The sequence below is a fragment of the Haliaeetus leucocephalus genome, unplaced genomic scaffold, assembly GCF_000737465.1.
Source record: "Haliaeetus leucocephalus isolate CR32 unplaced genomic scaffold, Haliaeetus_leucocephalus-4.0 Scaffold228, whole genome shotgun sequence".
Classification (NCBI taxonomy): domain Eukaryota; kingdom Metazoa; phylum Chordata; class Aves; order Accipitriformes; family Accipitridae; genus Haliaeetus; species Haliaeetus leucocephalus.
The window spans coordinates 24,056,248-24,078,891 of record NW_010972664.1 but is presented as its reverse complement, the minus strand read 5'-3'; the positions used below and the strand labels follow the sequence as shown (position 1 = coordinate 24,078,891).

The window sequence follows — 22,644 nt, the reverse complement described above, 5'->3', positions numbered from 1 at the left end:
CAACTCCTCCGGTGTGTGGAGGCCACTCTGTGTGAAACCCTCCAGGTGACAAACCACCCCCTTCTCTCCCTCCCCAGCTCAGTATGGTAACTGACGAGTGAGTTCCATCCTATACATCTAGGACCCTGATGCAGATGTTAAACAGAATCAGCTCCAATATTGACCTCTGAAGAAATCCATTCAACACCACGGGGACCCAAGAACTCCTGCTACATGTGTACTATGGCATGTATCATTACATGACTGACACGATAAACTCACTTTTTTTCTCTCTCTGGGGTAGCTTCTGATCCATAATAATATTTTCCCTTTTGCTGTTTGATCAGTGGACCTCTACATGAGGCTCCACAGCCTCATGTGGGACCTCTTAATAATCTAAATAAATACCATTCCCCTTAATCTGGCTTCACTGTTCTGTTAAGAAAAACTCTACATCACAAAGTTTTTATACATTTGAATTACCTTTCTGGGTTTTTTCCCTGGCTTTGAGGTTCAAAATAAGTATTTACAGGGTTGTGCTTGCTTTTAAAATCTAGACGTGTATTACCGATTTGCCAGGTGCTAATGCACAGGTCTCTTTGCACTTCACCACATTGCTCCACAACCTTCTTAAACACATATGCTACCCATCAGTCCCCCTCCAGGCCCTGGAAGCCCTGATGCTCATTAGAGGTGAATTATTTTTTTAAATAGCTCATCTACCTCATTCTTAATCTGCCTCAGATCTTAATGCCTTAATGTCCTGTCTGGACAATTAACAAGTAATTAATGCCTCCTGTAATAATCATATAATGCTAGATTTTCACTGCTTCTTTTCTCTCCTCATTGTGCAAATAAATCTTTCATCCAGGGCAAGTTGGGTTTTAGATCCATCCTCATTCAGCTGCATTTCCACTCTGCATAGATTGCTAATTTGTACTTCACCTGTTGGCATACAGATGTTTACTGTTTCCACACAATTAGGTACCTCCAGGTAAAAGCAGGACAGGTTTCAACATCTGAGTCATTTTAGCAGTGCAACACTGCCAGGAGAGGTGAGCTGAAGAAGATGGGGCTTAGCTGTTATTTTCCATCTCTGATTTCTAAGACTTTCATTCTTTTGGTACCAGTCAAAAGTTTTCCAGATATAACTTCAGAGAGGATCTGAGTTTTGTTTCTAGAAGGCAATCACAACTGTGCATGACACAGCTTCTTTGGATATGTAAGCACTGCCTGCCTTGGCAAAGAGAGTTTTCAGAGTCAGTACTTTCTAGAGACTAGATGGTGGAAGAAAAGAAATAAAACCCTTTAAAAATCTGGGATTGTAGGTAAAAATATATAGACATTCTCTGAAAACAAACCTGTACCATCTAGAGCGCTAGGGTTGGAAGCACTCAAAATAGGCACTACTAAAATCAGAGCAGTCTGCCAGTCTGTAATATTGTATATAATGTCGTGAAACCACACAGGAGCACGTATAAACTAGTTGCTCTGTCCCTACCCCTAGCTTTTAGGGCATTTAACTTCTCATCTTCCCTTTCCTCCTCTACCTCTTTCTTCTCTTGCAGATACCATCACAGCCCTGTTCAGAACGAACTTTCGCATGGATTTCCCTTTTGATCTGCAAGAGCTGCCAGCATTTGCTGTAATAGGGTAAGTTCCCAGGAACCTGGCTCCTTGCTCTACAAAGGTTATCATGTGAGCTCTGTTAGAAATTCTTTTGCAAAACAGTTACATACATCTCTTTTAGACATTTTGATTGTCACAAATAAGGCCTCTGCTTGTTGGGATTCCTCCTTCAGAAATGGTGCCCATGTAGCACAATGGGTAAGGAAGGAAATGTGGGTATTACCAAGCTCTTTGTTATTTCCTTTCCATATATGACTTTTTCAGAAATTAAGTTCTGGGAAAAAAAGTAAGTCTAACTTGGTCTAGGTTCTGGATATAGATTTACTAAATGGCCCTTTAACTGTTTTGATGGCATCCCCAAATGAACTGATGTAACAAGTATGGCCTTTTCACTTGACAAAAATGGGACAAAAGATTTAACCAGGAAGTTTCCCTTTTACAAGGTCAGAATGGTTACCCTTTTCAAGAGAGGTTGGTACACTCAACGTGGTGGCAAGGGTAACTTAACCGTAAATGGATTCAGAGAGAACAGTTAATTTATTAAGATGAGTGTCAGTTTTATTTTATTTACAGAGATATCTGAGTTGGTTTCATTTGTGGAGGAAATTTTGGGAAATGAAAGAATGAACTTAAGAAAAATGAGAAGAGAATTATGAAATACTAGAGAAAAAAAAGAGTTTGGCATTGCTGTGAGGAAAAGTCTTGCATTAGAGCTTGAGAGAGGCTCCAGGGAAATCACTGCAGAGCAGTAGTGAAGGGAATACGCTGTAGGAACAAATGCCTGTGTTGGTGTTGTGAACATATGCTGTTGCAAGACTTGGATCCAAGACCAGAAATATATTTGAAATTTTCCAGCTCCTTTTAGTAGGCTGCCCTCATATTCATTTATTTGTATATGAACTCAAGTGGGATTTTTTGATGACATCAGATATGGTGAAAATCTATTAATATACAGGAGCTTTTGCTAGTAGTATGTATCCACTTTGTTCTTCTCCTTGAATAGACTTGCATGCTGAACTCGGGGGAATCTATTTATTTAGACTGGCAAGGAAAAAGGTAATTTTTATGATTTACAGCTGACCGAATGCAAAACTTCTTGTCATTGTGTTTTGAACAGAGCTGGCAGAGTTGTTTTTTTTTCAGTACCGCACATAGGCTAGGGAAAGGAGTATACAACCACTGTGAAGTGCTTTCAAATGCCTAGCTGTCCAACGTGATTTTTTTTTTAAAAAAAAAGCTAGACTTGGATAGTCTTGAATAAAGTCCTGACGCCAGCTTGGAATACTCCAAATGCTCTTAATATTAAGTCTCAAAGTTGAACTCTCTTTCTATCCGACGTATTTCTTCACTTTCAGGTAGGACAAAAAAACTGTGCCAGCCCAAGCACTATCAACATGTAGATCTTGTTCTTCTGTGCAACAACAGCAAATGTTGTTAATTTGCAAAATATATACAGGAGGACCATTTCTATTTTATTGACAAATTGGTAGGCAGGAATGGATGGATCTATTTTTTAATATAGTGTTACAAAGAAATTCAGTTCACTGTGCAGCCCTTAGGCTTACATTGCAAAATGGCAGTGTATCTGACAAAGAGGTCCAAAGTAACCGCTCTCCTTTCTTCAGGGAGTCAATGTCTTTAAGTGAGTTGTTGTAGGAGTTGCTGTCACCTCTAGGTGACATTTAAAAGACTTCATAAACAGCTGAAGGTGAAAAACACTTAAACTCATTTTCTTGGTTGATGGTTTGTGTATTATCTGTTGTTTGGTATGATTTTATTTCTTTTTTTCCATTTTAGGATATGTTCTGGATTCCTTGGAGCGTTTTTCGTTTATCTCAATCGCCAAGTGGTCCTATGCATCCGGCGTCATACGGCTCTGAGCCAGTTTCTCACCAAATAGTGAGTGCCTTTGAAGATACTCTCTTTAGGGACCGGATTTTTGTACCCTACTGGTATTGGATAGTAACAAATGCTTTCTGGAAGCTAGTAGAACTATTTCAAGTGTAAGATAGTGAAAATATGAGAAACTGAAATTATACGAAAGTAAGATAGCTGCAAACATCAAGACAATTTGTTCCGCACTGGATTTTCTTCTTGATCAGCCCCAATAGTTTCAAATAGTTTCTTGAGTTAGAAGGGAGACTGTAATATTCATTAAGAGGGCAAGGGAAACTTGATTGGACAGAAAATGTTTTTAATTAGAAAATCAATGATCATGCTTCTTAAGGTCATGCTGTGTCTACTTTTTTAGAATATGTAAAAAATAAATTTGACATCATTTATATTTTTAAGAAAATTAAACACAACTGAAATCTAACTATGTCTTTAAACTCTAAATGTTTTTTTAATCAAAATGTAGACACAAATGTAAAGAATGTGCTGCAGTATTGCAGTTACTGCATATTTATGAACCAAAAGCTGAAACTGATAGTAACCAAATGGTGTGAACTGCAGCATGAAAGAGAAATGCAAAACAAAATAAAAATCTCAGCAATAAAGGTTTTACAGGGCACTTGAAGATACTTTTTTTCCCCTCCCTAATAAAGTTATAACCTCCAAAGGTATAACCTGAAGAAGAAGAGGTGGCTAACTGTAAATGTCTTCAGTCTCTTTACAGAAGAAATCTGATGCTGTGAGAATTTTTTAAGTTGAGAGGTGTGGAGGACCTACATTTCTTAGCAAGTTGCAGATTTGAGTAGAAGAAAACCACTAATTAAAAAGAAGTTCAGACTAATTTAATTTATTATGTGGAAGAAAAATTGTCTTTCTTCATTGTGTAGCGTTACCCACAAGCACCAGCAGAGCCATCAGACAAAGCTAATAGAGAAGTGGAACTAAGCCTGAAAAGCAGGAATTTACTTTAAACTTTTGACTAATTTCTCAGAATTGTGTAGGTCCTTAGACTGAAAGAAATTAAACGTTATATGTTTTGTCTTCCTAAATACCACAGCATCTCAGCCAGAACTTCCAGTAAAAAAAACAGTAATTTGTCAGGGGAGACCTGACAGGATTAGTCCAGCACGTGGAGGCAGCTTAGACTTGTGTTGTCTTAGTGCCCATGAAGTATCACGGTGTACCTGGAAACCCATCCTGGGACTGGACAAAGCAGTAGGAAAACACAGATGGCTTCAGCCTGCTGTCCAGCTATGCCCCACTGGTGCAGCACAGCTAGACCCGCTGGCCACCAAGGACACCTTCCCAAAATTTGTGATGGTCAGCAATTCAATGGAAAGAAAAGCAGTTTTTCTCATAAGAATTAATGCAATGGGGGATGCATGCAGAAATGTATGAAAAAAAGGTACATTTAAATACACAAGAACAGGTTACATTGCATGGGGGATGAAGAAGCAAGACTGGCACAATCAGAAAAATGGAGGAGGTGCTGGCTTTTGACAGTAGGTCAACACATCATTGTAAATACACATCCCCCCTCCCTGAGTATTCAGGTTTGTGCATTTTGTACATCCCTCTCTCCCTCTACCTCTCCCATTACATTAATTCTGACAGGAAAAATGGCTTTGCTGACAGTTGAACTCTATGAATGATGATGATCCATGGAGCAGGGCATTAAATTGCCAGTAACAGACTCCAAAGCAACGGATACAGATTTGGCAGAGAGCTTATACAGAAATAGCATTCAAAGTCCTGAAGTGATAGTGCTACAAGAAAAAAATGTGAGGCTATATTTTAACAAACTTTTCTTTCTTTTCAGCCGCCTCATATACCCTGGGGTTATAACCTTCCTTATAGCAACTGTGACCTTTCCTCCCGGATTTGGGCAGTTCATGGCAGGAGAGGTGAGAGTGGGATGTGTGTTTGCAATTCTGTGGAACAGCCTCGCCTTATCCTGTGCCCCAATAACCTTGTGTCATGGAAAGGGGAAGAAAGATATGAGAGGAGTTTGGATTGAGGAGGGGCTATATTCTGAGACTCATGATCTCTGCTATCATCTCCTTCATAAAAAAACTTGAAAAAGGTTTACTCTCCTAAGCAAGTAATAAGGACAATGTTACCCCATGTGTAAAAGTAGTTATCCTTTCACCAGTTCAGGTAAAGTCCCGTCTCTCTTCCTGAAGATTAAAAATGTGAATTAAGTCTCATAATCATGCACTACTGAAGTAAAAATCTCCTCCACTTTCTTGGGATAGTGGTAGAATATTTACTCCACCTAATCTCATAAGTCATGCCTGGTTTTTTTTGCTGTTTAGCTGATGCCACGGGAAGCCATCAGCTCTCTCTTTGATAACTATACCTGGGCAAAATACACAGGGGACCTTCAGATCCTAGGGAAATCTGCTGCCTGGATCCATCCTAAAGTCAGCGTCTTCATCATCATTCTGCTCTTCTTCCTCATGAAGGTAGGAAACACAACTCACCGTAACCCTTCGCCACTCAGAGTGAATGTTCTTAATCCTTCGTAAAATAGTTTGTGAACTGCCAATGAGGAGTTGCTGGGTATGGAATGAAGCACTACAACTGCAATAGGTTCTTACATCTTTTGATGTGATGTCTGCCCACCTTGAATGCAAGATTACCAAAATTATAGGGAATAGTTTCCTGGCCTTAATCTAGTGACCTCCTTCACTGCTCCCTAGATCATCTTCCTCCTGCGTCCTGCTGACCTTTGGTACCCACTGTGTAGTACCTGGTAGGGAGGACTACGTCAGGAAAGATTTCTAAAGTTCCACAAAAATGAATAACTGAGTAAAAAGCTCTCAGATAATTTACATTTGGTCTAAATAAAGTCTGATACAGTCTACTTGATATTCCTGACTACAGATAGGAGACAAATAAGAATATCCAAGCACAATCTATAGTTGTGTGAGGCTCACGGATTTGTTAGCAGTACCGTAACTTCATGGAGAAATGCAGCTGAAAACAGTTCTGCTCACTTCTCGGAAAGCAACAGCAGATTAAATGTTCTGAGCTGACATGGTCTGTGGAAGTTGAAACTGTTCAGCCTCTGAAAAGATCAGCAATGTAACTGATACATGACAGATCAAGAGAAGAGATTTGAAAGAAGAAAATATTATATTCCAGTGTTCAAAATATAAGTAGCAAGAAAGACGTTTTCCTAAGAGGGGAAAAAAAAAAGATATAAGTGTAAAAATATTACAGAAATGGTGATTGTTGTTGTTGTTGTTGCAAAGGAGCAAAAGAGCTGAGGCCCCCTTGCAATATCAGTTAAACATTTCAGTAGATCAGGAATTGACATCAATGATTGATTGACACAGCTGATTCCACCTAAAGTAAAACACTGTATTGAATTTCTGACAGGGAGTTGAGAGTTCTGCTTCTGTGATAATTCTGATTATAGCATACTAAGCGATAAGGTCTCATTTACTTGAAGAAAAGAGGGATGGAATACATGGTGTATCTATCCTGAGTTCATCTGTTCTCCTTTGGAAGAGCTGTATCCTCAGACACTAGATTCATTGGCCTTGTCCCATTAACTAAAGGCTTTCTCAACTCACTAGTTAACTGCTCCAAGCAGTTTATTTCCTTCTGGATATATTCAGAGTTGGGACAGACCACGTAAAAATGAAACCGCTGTTTTGACTCTGGGCAAAGACTTGGTCTGATTCTCCACTGCACTATAGTCCCATTTCTCAGCTGTATTTGGCCTGGGTTTGGTACTGCAAAGGCAGACCTTAGGTAGCAGTACTCCACTGCTGCAGCTTGCTGGCCTCTGTAGCCAGCCAGGAACCTCTCTTCTGGAATATTCCAATGGCTATGGAAGGAAGAGCAACAGCCAGCATCAAATTGATGGTCCAACCCATCCTCACAGTATGTTCCTTTACCATGGGCTGAGAAATGCTGTTCTGATGGCTCTTTGGTACCTTCATAGAGGACTTGCCTAAATGGCAGGCTATATCTTGGCTTCATTTTCCCTTTTATGCCAACCATCCTATGAGAGTTACAGCAGAAAAGCTGTTTTGGGTGGATTTCCTCTCACAAACTGACTGTCTACAGATTAGCATCTCATCTGTCTACAGCTACAACAATGTCTGCAGAGACATCACCTCCTCAAAGATGGACCTTGAACAGGAAGGATTTGCCCACTCTGAGGAGAATGTGGTCCTGAAATACCTGAAAGTATTGCTCTTGATGTGCTGGTCCATGGTTGTCTCTCTGCTATGGATGATACTGCTGCAGCAAGGGACATCTTGCCAGTACACTTCTTTGTACAAACTTTTGAAACAGCAGCATTGTCTGTGTTTCCCTCAACTGCGGAAATCTCGTCATATTGCCTGAGAAAGTCTGACCGTATTGGCCTTTGAGCTGTTTGTAAGATTAGGCTGTTGCCTCCAGAAGAACTCTATATGTGCTGGGCTAAGTCAGCGTTTGAATTGGTCTTAGTAGTACCAGGACGGATTTCATCATTTTGCCCAACATAGTCATAGGGCAAGAGGCAACAGACACCAGCTAGAATAAAGGAAACTTATGACAGTTGGACTTCAGGAAAAAAATCTCCCCTGAGTGTGGGTCAGCAGTGGCACAAATGCCCGGAAAAGCTAGGAAATCTCCACCCTTCAAGATGTTGAGAACTCACCTGGGTAAGGCCCTGAGCAACCTGATCTAACTTAGGAATTAGACCTCTGGGAGCAGGGAGTTGGGAGAGAGACCTCCAGTTCCCTTCACACCGAATTCTTTCTAAGTCTGTGAAATTTTGACAACCCTGTTCTGTGAAAATCTAAGCTGTTTGGAGCAGTAGGAAATCTCAACTTCTGAGGTCCAAGGCAAAGGAGTTCTCATGTTCATCCATCCCCTTGGTGATTCAGCCTCCCTGCCACCACAGCAGCCGCTCTGGTGTGTTGCCAGAGATCTTCCAGCTCCCCTTCACACCCCACAGCCCCTTTACCCTTCACTTTCTGGCTGAACTGCCAAATCCCTCAGAACGTGTCTTCTCATGCATTCACAGGCTGGGTGGTAGAGTGGGGTTATGGGAAATGCTATTGCTGCTCAGTAAGAACCACATCCTCTGCCTCTGTTCTAGTTCTGGATGGCTGTCATTGCTACCACAATGCCAATACCCTGCGGAGGATTCATGCCTGTTTTTGTTATAGGTGAGTTTCAATTCTGTGTTGCAACATATAGGTCTGACAGGTGGAGAGAATAAAAGAGACTTTGTGTGCGTACCCAGTAGGTATCTTCTAGTGGATAAGGAGTCATCACTTGATGTCTATGGCAAGCTCTGTTAACAGTCCATATACCAGCACCTGAGGCTCTGCTTTGGTCATTTTTCCCAGCCCCCAAATCCAAATGCTGAGGAGGAAATCCCTGTCTTTTTACATAAGGAAAGCCACACTGTGGGAAAGCATGCTGAGCCATGGCCTTCTAATTTCTCTGCCTTTTCCTACATAGAAACTTTCATCCTATTAGTAGTAGTTGCTTCTTTCACCCCTGAAGGCCAACTAGAAGAGATAACCTCAAAACTATTACCTGCAATGTAATCCACCACTTACGAATTTCTTCTGACTGAAGTGCAGTAACATACAAGAGTTTATTGTTTTTTAAGTGGCTTTAATTCTAAGTCCAAAAAGTAAAAAGAATATGATGCTAATGTTAAGAAAGAGAGGCTATGTTAGACAAAAGTATACAAGCTCATGAAGTTCAGCATTAAGTACCCACAGCTCTTAAATGGAACGGTGTGCGCTAAGGACCTCTGGGTTCTGGCAGGCAGCAACTGAACATGAGTCAGTAGCATGCCCTTGCAGTGATGAAGGCTAACCACAAACAAGGCTCTATTAGGAAAAAGCCTAGCCAGCAAGGCAAAGAAATTGGTTATTTCCCTGCATTCAGCACTTTGGACACAATTCTGGAGTATGTGCCATTTTGTGTCCACCAGTACAAGAGATTTTGACAAAGTGCAATGAGGCCAGTGGAGGCCACCGAGATTGTTGGGGAGCTGGAGCACCAAACAAACAAGGAAAACCTGAAGAAGTTGGGTTTGTTCAGCCTGTGGAAGGGAAGGCTGAGAGGGGATCTAACTGCAGCCTTCACCACCTAATGCAGCATGAGATAGAGAGGACAGAAAGACTTCTCTGAGATACACACAGTAAACACGAGGTAAAGGCACAAGTTGCAACAGGGGAAATTCTGAAGGGACATAAGAAAAAAATTGTTTCCTTGGTTAAAGTGCTCAGAAAGCCTGGAGAATCTCCATCCTTGCAGACTTTTAAAACTTGTCTGAACAAGGCCCTGGGTGACTTGATCTCACTTTGAAATTAGCCCTGTTGTGAGCAGGGGTTAGAACAAGTCCTCCAGAAGTCCCTTCCCACCCAAACTCGTCTGTAAGTGGTGATTCTATTGTCTGGACATTCATAGAATGAGTGTGTGAAGGGCCTCAATGGTGATCTGGACTGACATTGTACATATTCTGAAAATATTTCCTCCTATCTGGGAATCACAAATACCGCTGTGCCTGGTGTGCCTAAGTGGAAGAATGAGGGGCCAACTGTATTTACACATCTTAGAACCTTTTTCCCCTCCTGGAGTCTAACTTCTATATTCTGTAACTGAGAACTACTCTTTATCCCCAGTACCATTTTAATGTAAGTTTTGATTTTGTTTCTGTTAGAAAATATGCAAGTGATTGCCCAGCACAGCTGCACAGCACAGACTGGGTGCTCCTTAGATGTTAATTCCATAATTGTCAGTGATATTTTCCAGGTGCTGCATTTGGGCGTCTTATTGGGGAAATCATGGCATCGCTTTTTCCCAATGGGATCCTCTTTGATGGTATTGTTTATCAAATCTTACCTGGAGGGTATGCTGTCATTGGTGAGTCTCCATGTCTTTTTTTTTTTTTCTTCGCCTGGTCCCATCCCCATGACTTTCCTGGTCGATATGACATGCTGTTTCTATATGACAGTTTTCTTCTCTCCCTATTCCTTTTTCACCCTACCTGGGAAAGGTGCAGCAGCTCTGACAGGAGCAGTGAGCCACACTGTCTCCACTGCTGTGATCTGCTTTGAGCTGACGGGTCAGATCTCTCACATCCTCCCCATGATGGTGGCTGTCATTCTTGCCAACATGGTGGCCCAGAGTCTGCAGCCCAGCCTCTACGATAGCATCATCCAGGTGAAGAAGTTGCCCTACCTGCCAGACCTGGGCTGGAATCACATAAGGTATAGTAGTAAAACAGAGGAGGAGGTGGGGAGTGGCAAAGAAATAAGGCAGAAGAGGATGAGACCATGGGAGAATAAAAGGTTATGAAAAGGGGATAGTACTACAAAGAAAATGAAAATGCAGAATAGGCCTGCAGCGAGAAAAAACAAGTGGTGGAGTAGAATTAGGGTTCCTACACAGAAACGGAGAAAAGTCCTTTTTTTCACTGAAACCACAGGTTTGAATAATCTGCTACATTACTGAATTTGCATTAATATTGCCAAATTGCTTCAGCTTAAAAATCTAAAAATCAAGTGTCTCATTTCTATTTTTTTCTGAATTCAGTGCGATTTGGACTTTTTTCCTCCAGAAAATGTTTGAAATATCATTTTATTTGGATATATTGCTTAAAACAAAATTCAGTTATTCATATACATGTCTTCCTCTCTCTGTAAATGTAATATACATGGGTATGTATATATAAAACATCTATACATATATGTATATATGTGTGTATTTTTATGGTGAGGGGTAATGGGGTGGAATCCTCTTTGGTTACTCTCACAGAAGAAGATTTAGCAACTGTATTGAGAACACTTCTTAAAGAAGTGGTCATTTATATGTTTCTTTAAAGAATTTATCTGCTAGACATTTTTAATATGCTAACTCTTCCCCTTATTTTCCATAAATTCACAGCAAATACAATATCTTTGTTGAGGATATTATGGTCCAAGATGTGAAATTCGTCTCCTCCAACTGCAAATACCGAGACTTGCAAACTCTACTCCAAAGCACCACTGTTAAGACTTTGCCTTTGGTGGACTCACCAGGTAAGCAATGTGGAGAAACTAGTCCTTCCTGAAGACTGTCTCAGCCTAAAGAGCCAAAGAAACTAGCTTTCAAATCACACGCTGTGAAGGAGACAGTGTGACCCACTGCATAAAAAATCATCCTAAAAGTCTTCCGCTATGAATGATGTATGACAGAAGGCTGTTTCTGCTGGTCAGACAGGTAAGCTGGAGTGTGAGCAGTGAAGCAGCTCTAGCAGGTAAGGGAGGTGTGGGGAAAGTTTGTGGGCTGAACTGTGATGACAGGGAGGGCTCTTGCATAAGTAAAGAGCCTGCTTCTGATGTGGTGCTGAGGAGTGGCACAACTCAGGGATGGTGAGCTTCCCACAACCCCACAGTGTATTAACAGCAACTACCAGGGCTGTCAATGACTCTTCTATAGCTCTAGATAGTATGAGTCCAAGCACTCTGAAGAGGTTAGAGGGAGGAAGGGGCAGTGCGTGGCAGGGGCCATTCAAAACCTTGAAGCAGCTTAATGGCTTCTCTGCTCTGTGTTATGCAGAGACCATGATCCTTCTGGGGTCTGTAGAGCGATCGGAACTGCAGGCTCTGCTCCAGAGACATATAAGCCCAGAACGGCGACGGCTCCTCAACCGAGAAATGCAGCAGAAGCTGTCTGAGGCACCCTACGATGGGCACAGCAAGGGACCATGGGCAACCCTACCAAAGCTGAAGCATGAATCTTTTGCTTATGTTGATGAGGATGAGGATACAGATGAGAAAGGAGAGGTGAGGGAGAGGAGTGGAGAGACTGCAACACAGAAGCTGCTGAAGAAGCAGTAAGGTGTTTGGAGAGGCTGAGAAAGGAATGACACAGGGTGGACTTTATTTTTTCTCCTTTCCATAACAGCTGCCTCGGCCCCCAAGTCCCACTCCCAGTTATCCAGAGGAGCCCAATGGCCCGACCAGTCCTCTTAAACAAATGCCTGAAACTTTGGAGCCACAGCAACTGCCGGGTATGGTAACTTCTGGCGTGCCTCAGTCACATCCTAGCCAGCTTGTGGAAGCTTTCATGCTAACTGTGTGTACATGCCTGTGTGAGGTGCTGATTTCCCAGAGACTGAGAGGAGCTTTCTCTGCTATTCCTTTATTAAAGGTACTTTGTTAATGCACCTCAACATTGGTGTAACGCACGTGGAAATATCTTCTGTCTGTGATCCCTCAGAGAGCATGGTAAAAGTAAGGCCACTCAGGCTGCTCTCTCTCCTGTCAGTAGTCCCCACTCCATCCTTTGCAATAACATCTCCTTGGATATTTTCTGGAGAGTCTGCATGGAAGGGTCCCATCTCTTGCCTCCTTCACCCCGTGAATGAATTTCCCTGGCAAAAGCAGCGTGAGAACTAAACATCTGTACCTGTTTTTTGAGTAGCTTAGGCTGTTGCTCAGCCATCTCCAAAACTGAACAGCTCCTCCCTTGAACACGCATCTCTTTGATTCAGCTACATTAATATGATGGACAAACACTGATGTATTGTGTTCTTTGTGTGCCACCCCAGCCTATATTAGCTCTGCTTCCAAGGCTGTACTCATAGCTCATTTCTGATTTGTATATCATACGTATCTGATGCAGGATGGTGGGGGTTTTTTTCCTTCATGTGTCTTGAAATATGCAGAGAGTGAGTAAGCACAGAGGTGTAGCCCAATCTTGAGCATGAATACAGGGAATAGGGCTCTGGCTCGTGCTTTTGGGCACCCCGCAGGTTAGCATGTAATATAAGCATATAGCACATACTGGTTCCTTAACACCACTCACGCATGACTAAACCTCTAAGGCATAGGAAAATCCACTTCATGCTTCCAGGGCAGTATAGTGGTGGGACAGCCATCCACCTTCCTTACCAAAGCAGAAAAAGAATCACATCAAAACAAGGACAGTGTGTGAGACATTTTACGTGGAGCTAGTACTGAGTGATCAGGAGTGACAAGAGGAAGTGGAGCAGGGGGGACTTCACGAGGCTTTCCCTGACATAATTTTTAGTTTGGCTCACAGCTGTCATTGTTTCTGACCAACCTTCCTCCACAGCCTTGTTCACTTCACAACAGCACCAAACCCTGTCTCATCCTCTTTGCTAATTCTTGACTGTTCTGCCTGAGAGAATAATTCTGCAGTCTTTTTCATTCCCACCATTACACTACTGGCACAACCCATGGACTTCTCACCCCTTTGTATCTATCACATTCAGGCTGTTGATACTCTTTGAAGGTATTTCCAAATTCTCACCTCCCCTTCCCATAGTCATCCTCCAAACCACATTCTCTTTGTGGACTGCAGAAACCTCTCGTCACAGCAGTCTGTCCCTTGTATCAGATTGTTTGCTGTGTTAGTGGTCTTGCTTCTGGTTGTTTTTCTTCAGGAACACTGATTATGACTATTATCTGCAAGGGCTACTTTGTAATGGTTTGGTTCCTCTTCCTGAGGAAAAGATACTGCATGGGAATATTTATTCTGGCATGTCCCAGACACAATCTTACAAATTGAATGCTAGATTGTGACTGGCTCAGCCCTGTCATATATCATCTACTATGTCCCTCATATTATTTCCCAGCTTGTCTGGGGCAAGGAGATGGGCATGGGGCTTTGTATTTTTGTCTCTCACATATTCTTCTTTCTTAGCCATGTGTTTCTTTTCATCCTTCAGGCAATTTCAGGAGTTTGAGGCAACTGATCCAGCAACTCTTGTGCCATTACAACCGTCCACTTGAAACAGAGAGTGCCGTCCAGGTTAGGGATACAGAGAGCCTAGTCAAACCCTGAAGAGAGGAAGGAATGCAATGGAAATAGAACCTACTACTCAAAGCCATTCAGCATTTGGCCAAAGCGTGGACACGCTTATGGTCCTGAACTCTGACAGCATCAGTGGGGAACTCTCTCCAAGGAGAAAGGGTGTGATTACTGTAAAGGAGTGTGCATCTTCCTAAACAGCCATCTGTGCTCAGGTGTCAAGGCTACCATCATGACTGAGTGTGGGCATCTTTTTCTCAGTGAACAACTTAATGCTATTTTGGCTAACCTGGAATAAAGTGCAGTTCTATTCCATTTGGCAAACAGTTTTGGACAGATAAAAAATGAAAAAATGCTTTTGCCTTGTGCTATGTTAGATGACCTTGGATATCTGGCATAGCTGTGCAGGGTTGGTGGATATCACACAGAGCCATCCACTTTAGGGCAGTGGTTGGACCCCACATGGGATATCAGAGAGCATCTAAAACAGTACTAGATGACCATGTTTAGGTACCTGAATTGCTCCACCAGCGTTCCATAGTCAATCTTCATTGGCAAGGGAAGCACAGCAAGTACAGGGTACATTTTATAATGTATGAGTATAAAGAAAATCTAAACACTCAGTAACATACTATTTGGAACAAAAAGGGGACCACATGCGGTGAGGAGGCTGTGCAATTTTTTCCTTTCTGTACTCCGTGAAACTGTGGGTTCTTTGTCTGTCCTGAACGGTGTTTTCTCCTACAGGAGCCGGTGGAAGTCATTGACACAATGAGGCCAGAAGAGGTAAGACTGTGTGCAGAAAGGGAGTAAGGTTAATTGACTACTTCTTTTGCCCATTTCCTATCACTTGCAATACTTCCTGAACTCGACAACCTCAGTGATTGACACATACAGCCATAGCTAAAGCCATTTTCTTCTTAGAGTTGCACAGGAGGCAAGTCTCCCCCAATAAGAGAAGAGATTGTTCTGCTAGATGTGCTGAGTAAGGCTCTGACTAATCTGATCTAGCTTTGAAGTCAGCCCTGCTCTGAGCAGGTTTTGATCTAGAGACCTCCACACGTGCCCCCTCACCTAAATCTTTCTGTGTGTCTATGTTGTTCCTTCATTTTTTACACAAAGGAACAATTATCTTGCAATGACAAGGGGAAGGTGCACTCAGAAACGAAAGCTAAGATGTTCACTTCCTCTTTAAGCAGGAAGGAGCAAAACCTCACCTCCTCAGAAAGTACCTCAGAGGTACTGGAATTCCTCTGTTTCCACAGGGACTTGACATCTGGCAAGGAAAGGATGGGAAATCTGAGGGGTGTGATATAATGGGCAAGATGAATGATCTACATAGGAAGGGAGAAGCATTAACAGGAGAATGGGACTGGTTTGGGTACAGAAGACAGCAACACTGCTGATTACTGTAAGAGTGATTCCTCTTCTTTCCTGTGTCAGATAGATGCTTGGGAACAGGAGGAGCTGAACAAGAACGTGTGCTTTGACAGCTGCCGCATTGACCCTTCCCCTTTCCAACTAGTGGAGAGAACTTCCCTGCACAAGGTGGGTGCAGATGTCTCTGAGGCATACACTGTTTTTCTCCACCCTATCTGTCATTGCAAGTCTAGTCTATGACTTATTCTCCTTGTCTTCACCTACAACTACTATCACCAGCTACTTCCACATCCAGCTACAGAAGTCAGTTTGCTCCTATTACCTTCTGCGTGTACCTCCAATCTCCTGCAAAATGAAAGCCTACATAAGAAGTCTGAGTGCATTTATTAAAATAGCTTTTGGACATCACATATGATTTTCCAGCCACTACATTAACAGAAGCATTGTATGCCTTGCTGCTGGGGGCATTACACTGAGATTTACACTCTACTTTATCAGTGTGCAGCACTGGAATGAGTAGTCCCGGATTTCTCAGAGCATTTCTGTCAGGATGTAGAGTCTGCCACAGTGCCTGAGAAGAGTTGCCTGAAACCACCCTATACCATAGGCTCTTCATTGAACTGAAGCACAAGGAAAGAGGAAGCTGGATCATACAGCTTCTAGAGTTACCACAGGATGACTGGGGATAAAAGCAACTGTTGTGTATCAGGAGTAAGAGAGGACTGGGCTTTCACTCAATCGAAAGGGAAAGCAGTCTACCGAAGCAAAAGTGCACAGTGCATATTTTTATCAATATTAATTTAACATGAACAGTCGGCATATGCCTTGCACAAAATTAATTAATTACTGTTATCAAAGGGATAGGATCTCAGCCTTGAGCAAAATAAGAACAGGTTAGCATATACTTAAGAAGAGTTTGGTGTTTTCTGAAGGGCTGGCTGAAGTAATCTGAAAACCACTAGCATTTGTCTTTGAGAATACAGGGGTACCAAGAAATTATACCTGAAGACTGCAAATGGGGAAGGATTCATACCTCATAAAAAAGAGCAGATGAGAAACTCTGAAATTACAGACTAGTAAACTTGGATGCACAAAAAATGCAGGAATAAATAATTAAACCATCTGAGGTATGCACAGTTAGAACTAAATGTGAGACTACTGACAATAGCAAGAATATCACAGCTTATCATGATCATATTGTATTTAACCAGTTTGATTTTCTTCTACATTAGGGTAAAATGTCTTGTTCCTGAGAAATGAGATTTTCCCTACTTTACACTTGAACATGACATTCAATATCTCATGTGATGTTAAAAAAAAAAAAAGGCAAACACGAGCTGTGAAAGAATGACTTCATGTAAGACCACAGGTAAAGTCTAGCTAGAACTCGGCGTAAATAACTTGGATGTTGGAAACAGGCCACAAATGAGCACTGAGAATGCTGAAACTTTTAGAAAGCCTGATCTATGAAGAACAGCAAAATAATGAGGGATGTTTAGGCTGAAGGAAAGAAGACTGATAGCAGTGTGATATCTGTCCTTTTAAGAAGGCTTTGTAAAAGAAAGGGAATACCTTGTTCTCAGTGTTCTCACTGCACTGGATAAGCAGCAACAAGCTTAAGTTTTGACATGAAATATTCTGGAACAGGAAAAAAAGAAATCTTCTAGTGTTAAGGAAAGCGCTGGAATAAATAACCTAAGTAGGTTCTGACTTTGCATATTACATATGATAGTTTAATTTCCAGCACCAAAATGAAACAGGATCTGTCTAAGTCCCTGCATATACAGGGTGTTGCATGTGAATCTCTGTTTGGCAGATGCAGGATGAGAGTGACCTTAAGAATGTGCTCTCCATCATCAACACACTCCCAACTATGGCTGCCCAGCAGAAGGACCAAAGGGTAGTATTTGCTAGCTACAAAAGGGGAAGGGAAGAGGTAGTTTCTCACTGGGATAACTACAGACTTGTGCGCCTTTGTGATTCCCATTTCTAAATCCCAAGTCCCAGCTCTAGCACCAAGTACCATGTTACCAGTTGCCAAAGTCCCTGAAATGGTCTTTTGTGGTTTTGCTCATAGACGCATACATTGTTCTCCTTACTGGGCCTCAGCCATGCCTATGTAACCAGTATGGGGAAGCTAAGGGGAGTACTGGCTTTGGAAGAGGTAAGTACAGATCCTTTCATCTCTTCCTCATCAACTGCAAATGTACTGTGGATCACTGCAATAACTTACAGGTGCTAGTGGATTCAGCTGGGAACGTATATAACTGTGATTGCTACATTATTTCAGAGGAGGCAGTTGTTCACAGGGATGTTAGATGGTTCATCCTTTTCATGAACATAGGGCTCTTAACTGGGTGGCTATTACTGTCTCTGAAAGTGGCGTGGAATTAGTTATTTACCATGGAACGAAAAATTACACCACCACTGTAAAAGATGATCTCCACAGGCCCCAGAGGTAGAGCTGTGACTCTCTCTATTTGTATTCCCCTTACCCTGGAGATAGATGAACTTCTGCTGGGTAGGGCTGGGTCAGCCTCCCTTTCATCCATTTTTTCTGAACTTTTTCTCTTCTCATAGCTCCAGAAGGCAATAGAAGGCTCCACACGCTCCGGAGTTCGCCTCCGCCCACCCCTTGCCAGCTTCCGCGATACCAACCGGACTTCCACCAGCAGTGAGAAGGTCAGTCAGGCCACTCAGATGTGGAGCCGGCAGGACAACTGTATGGTGGCAGCACAGCAAGGAGCGGACTTGGGCACAGAGAGCCCACTGCCCCCCTGCTCGCACTCCCCCCAGTCCTCACACTTCCACGAAGAGGGGGAAGTCCCGTGCTCTACTTATGCCACTGATACTGAGTTGGACGAGATGGAGCTGACAGGGCCAGTGGCTGAAAACATTTCAGACATCCTCAAGGACATAAGCCTACGCTCCACTGACCTGGATGAGGATGAAGATGAGGATGAGGATGTCCCCTTATAGCTGGTGTGAGGGGAGTGGTCCATCACACTCTTTAGTTGAGCCAGTCTTTTTGTGTTTGCTCCTCAAAGAGAAACTTTTGGATGTTCTTTACAATCCCCACAGAGGATTGATTCAGCTGGCAGAAGGGGCATTGGACTGACCCTTTCTTCTGCTGTTTTCTTTCTCTGCAAAGACTGTTAGGCTGTTGGACTATACGGCTGTGTGCAGGAGTCAGATGTGGACTGCAAGGTGGCTAAGGGCAAGCTTATAATGCTTAGGCTTCTACCATGTCTACATAACATGGCAGAAGGGATTGTAACAGGACATGAATACTGCTGGACACAGTCAGGATGCTCTGGGTCAATCTGCCTTGTGGAAAGTGGAGGAGGAGCAGCTCTTCTCATTCTCCATTGGAGTCATCCTTCCAGTCGCACCTGGCCTGCATGCACAACTGTAAACATGGCCAGACCTACAGCCTAGAAGCATATTGCTGCTTCTGACTGCAATCGTGTCCATGCTGCCGCAGCTCCTTTTCACTAGTTCTTATATTGCACCCCCCCCGCAAACATTCCCATGTAGAACATTTTTCCTCTTGCTCAATTTTTACTCTGGGATTTTCCTGGATGGGGGTGCAATTCGGAGCTTCTCCTCTGTCCTTTAGCTGAGCCATGCCCTAAAAACAGATGGAAGGAAAATATCTGGTCTATGTCTCATGTCTTGGATTCAGCCAGGGCTCTAAGAAAAGCACTGGAAGGGAGGAGAGCCTCTTTGTTTTCCCATCATCCCTGGAATTTTTAAATAGAATGGGAAAATCTTAAGAGGGAGCATCCTCAGTGTTGGAGGAAGAGGAGTAAACAGCATGTATGCACCTACATTTCAAACACTTGTGTTTGTCGCTCTGAACCATTGTTCACAATTTTTACAAAGTTATAGTCTTAAAATATAAGAACTAGAAAAAAAAATAAATTATGGAGTGCTAGCAGGCTGCCAAGAAATACAGCAGAGGGAGGCCACATTTTCTACACTTTGAAAACAGGTTTCTCTCTGAAAACTCCTGCGCTCTCTCCTGGTAATTCTACCCTGCCTACTTTCCGCATATTTCTGCATACCTCAGATCTGAGAATCTCACTTTTGTGAGCTCTCACTTTTGCCAGCTTGTCTCCATTGTGACTAACAGCAGAGACCTCAACCTTTGTCTGCAGCATCCCCCTCTATTCCTGTTCTAAATCTGGAGCAGATCTTGATCTGTATCTTGCAAAAAGATGTCTTGTCAGTTCGTGTCATGCATGCAAAACCTTAGCATCCAAAGATAAGACGCTGCTTTCTTTAACCCACTGTCCTTGTGAGGTTTTCTCAGTAAATAGGCAAAATCAAATTCTGTGTATTTTGTAGCTTTCCTCTAACATTCTACATCTCTATCATATATTTGGTGTGTCATAACACTTAGATGCAGTCCCAAGCAGCCTATTGGATGTGTTGCCCCTTATCAGCAACAGAGAAGAAATCCAAGCTCTGAGAACATGTTCTTGGGGGTATTCTCCTGGATGTTGGACCACATCCCCTTTCCTGATTAGTAAAGCATTATCTAACTTAGAGTGACCAGTTTCACCTTTAATGGGTGGTTCTTCATAAGCTGTCTCAGGAGCAAGTGAAAAATATCATTACCTCTAACCCAGTCTCCTAGGAAAATTCCTTCCTGGCTTTAATTCCAAGGATTGACCTTGCACCAATTCCTCTCTGGTGATGCTCATGGGTGGGAGAGTCTGTGACAAGCTTGAAGTAGAGGGAAATCTGCCCAGCTAGTCTTTTGAAGAGGGAGAGATTCATTTTTGCTGTCTGCAATTCAGAGCCCACCAGCTCTGCATTGTCTTTGAGACGTGATCCCTGTCTATAAGCTAACTGGGGACAGCCTTTCCCTGCCCAAGTGATCTTCAGTGCTCTGAGGGTCACCCTGTCCTTGTGAGAAGACAGTGGTGATCTGAGGGCAAGTCTCCTGCGCACACCAGCTGCCTGCCTCCACCAGAGGGTTGTGGCACATTTCTGGCTGCCAGGCATTAGCACACAGTGTCCCTGCTACCTTTGTGTCACCTTCCCCTGCCTGCAGAGAAGAGGCGAAACAACTGCTATTTTTTTCTCAGGGAACTGCAATAGTCCTTTAAATAAGCAGCGGAGAAAGGACATTCCTTTTAAGAACCCAGAAATGTGCGGTGAGTGGCAACACTCTGAGACCAAATCTGATCTGAGGGTCCACACACCTCAGGAAGGACAAGTTTCTCCAAGTCAGCCCCAGCCTTATTACCAGCAAGTACAGACTTAACATTTTGCAGCTTAGCCAAATGCTTGCACCAAGACAGATGAGACAAGGAGAAACTTTGAGGCTGGAGTCAATACATCTCCCCCTCCTCTCTCCTGAATACAGATATATGTTCTGCTCCAGTCCCACACTTCTCCTACGGTGTGTTACAGAAGAACTGGGATCTGACTGGCTGAGAAAGCAGATGGAGTCTAAATCAAAGCCAGAGAGTGTGTGAGTCATGACAGACAGATTGTGAGCTGGGGGAGATGAATCTGGAACAAAAAAATGATACACATGGAGAGGCTTGGGGAGCTCAGACTAAGACACAAGCTAACCTGTAAAGTTTCTTGAGGTTTGCCACTTGAGAGTACAAAAGCACACACATGTGTGCCCGTATGTGCACACACACCTCTCTCTCCATTCCTATTGCCTTTAGCTGTCCCAGAGGTAGCATGAGGAGCTGGTCTGCTCTCTGTGGGGAAGCTGAAAAGTGGGTGTTACTGCTATTCTTTGGAGGCATTACTCAAGATCTGTTCCAGGTATGCCCCCACCCTTGGAGGAGAAGCAGCATTCATCTGCACCATTTTCTCACCTGGGAAAAAGTATGCATACATGAATGTGTGTAGGGAGCCAGGAGGGGACAAAAACATACTGCAGAGATGGTTTGTGATGGCTGAAGAAGTTTCCACTTCCATTCTACCAATAAAATCTTCACTGAGCTGATGCCAAGTACTTTAATAGGTGTAAAATGTGCAGTAAACTGACACTGGACCTTTGTCAAGGGAACTTTAAGCTTGCACCCTCTCAGGCAATCCCAGTATGCCCCCTCAAAGTTTAAACTTGAAACCTTTGCCAGGCAAAGTCATGCTGATCTGTCACTCTAAAACCTGCATCTCTCATCCTATCCAAGCAGCACAGACTTGGCTACCTACACACAAAAATCATTTTTTTCCCCAACCCAAAATATCCCCCTGAATCTGTACCATCAGCAGTGAGACCCTCCCACTCAGCTAGAAAGTCAAATCTCAGATCTGCCCCCAAAAATCCAAGCACAAACCTTGAAAAACAAGAAGCTCTGAGGCTGTTTTGAACCACAGAAGCTTGCTTTTCTCCTAAATAGCATGTGCAGTTGCTTAGAATCATTGTTTTGGGCAGAGATTCATGTTACGCCAAGCTTGCCACTACCACTCAAAGCACTAAAATAGAGCTGGTCTTGTTCAGCATTTTCAATTCCAAGCACCTGCTGAACTGCATTTGGTACTCCACATATAATAGTCTGAGAAGAACATGATAGTGAAACATCTCCATCAGAGCAGAAAACTTTGGGAAAACACCACCACCACCACCAAAAGCCCTAAAAAAAATTATTTGACTTTGTATCTTCAAGATAAATGTAGTTCTAATCTCAACTAATTGCTGGTTTACTGATACTCAGTTAATGAAGGCAAGAAGTTTATCTATTAAATTTAATCTAGCAAGAAGTTGAACTCTTCCTTTTACATGGCATTTAAATGTGAAAGCAGAATCTTGTTTTTAAACTCATCAATATAAAGAATTGAAAAAATGTGGAAGACTTAAGGTTGACAAGAAAACAGATAGGACTTTGGGTAGTTATGACAAGACTAAGAGACTTGGTCATGGTTCAGATGAGGAGGGAAACACATGGAGATGGACTACTGGACAAAAAGAAAAATTTGCCTCAACAATGTAACTTTTTTTGG

General features: G+C 42.7%; 1 protein-coding gene across 1 annotated transcript in view; it reads left to right on the top strand.

The window, feature by feature from the left end:
• CLCN1 (chloride channel, voltage-sensitive 1) overlaps nucleotides 1-18,648 on the top strand; it is a 39,487-nt gene extending 20,839 nt beyond the window's left edge. The window contains exons 9-24 of the mRNA XM_010567615.1: nucleotides 1,548-1,632; nucleotides 3,406-3,507; nucleotides 5,321-5,405; nucleotides 5,817-5,966; nucleotides 8,606-8,675; nucleotides 10,282-10,392; nucleotides 10,484-10,739; nucleotides 11,416-11,549; nucleotides 12,070-12,296; nucleotides 12,418-12,523; nucleotides 12,610-12,663; nucleotides 14,207-14,289; nucleotides 15,037-15,075; nucleotides 15,733-15,837; nucleotides 17,747-17,833; nucleotides 18,250-18,648. Coding sequence (XP_010565917.1) covers nucleotides 1,548-1,632; nucleotides 3,406-3,507; nucleotides 5,321-5,405; nucleotides 5,817-5,966; nucleotides 8,606-8,675; nucleotides 10,282-10,392; nucleotides 10,484-10,739; nucleotides 11,416-11,549; nucleotides 12,070-12,296; nucleotides 12,418-12,523; nucleotides 12,610-12,663; nucleotides 14,207-14,289; nucleotides 15,037-15,075; nucleotides 15,733-15,837; nucleotides 17,747-17,833; nucleotides 18,250-18,648 — 2,093 coding nt within the window. The remainder of the gene's footprint in view (nucleotides 1-1,547; nucleotides 1,633-3,405; nucleotides 3,508-5,320; nucleotides 5,406-5,816; nucleotides 5,967-8,605; nucleotides 8,676-10,281; nucleotides 10,393-10,483; nucleotides 10,740-11,415; nucleotides 11,550-12,069; nucleotides 12,297-12,417; nucleotides 12,524-12,609; nucleotides 12,664-14,206; nucleotides 14,290-15,036; nucleotides 15,076-15,732; nucleotides 15,838-17,746; nucleotides 17,834-18,249) is intronic.
• The last annotated feature ends 3,996 nt before the right edge of the window (nucleotides 18,649-22,644 follow it).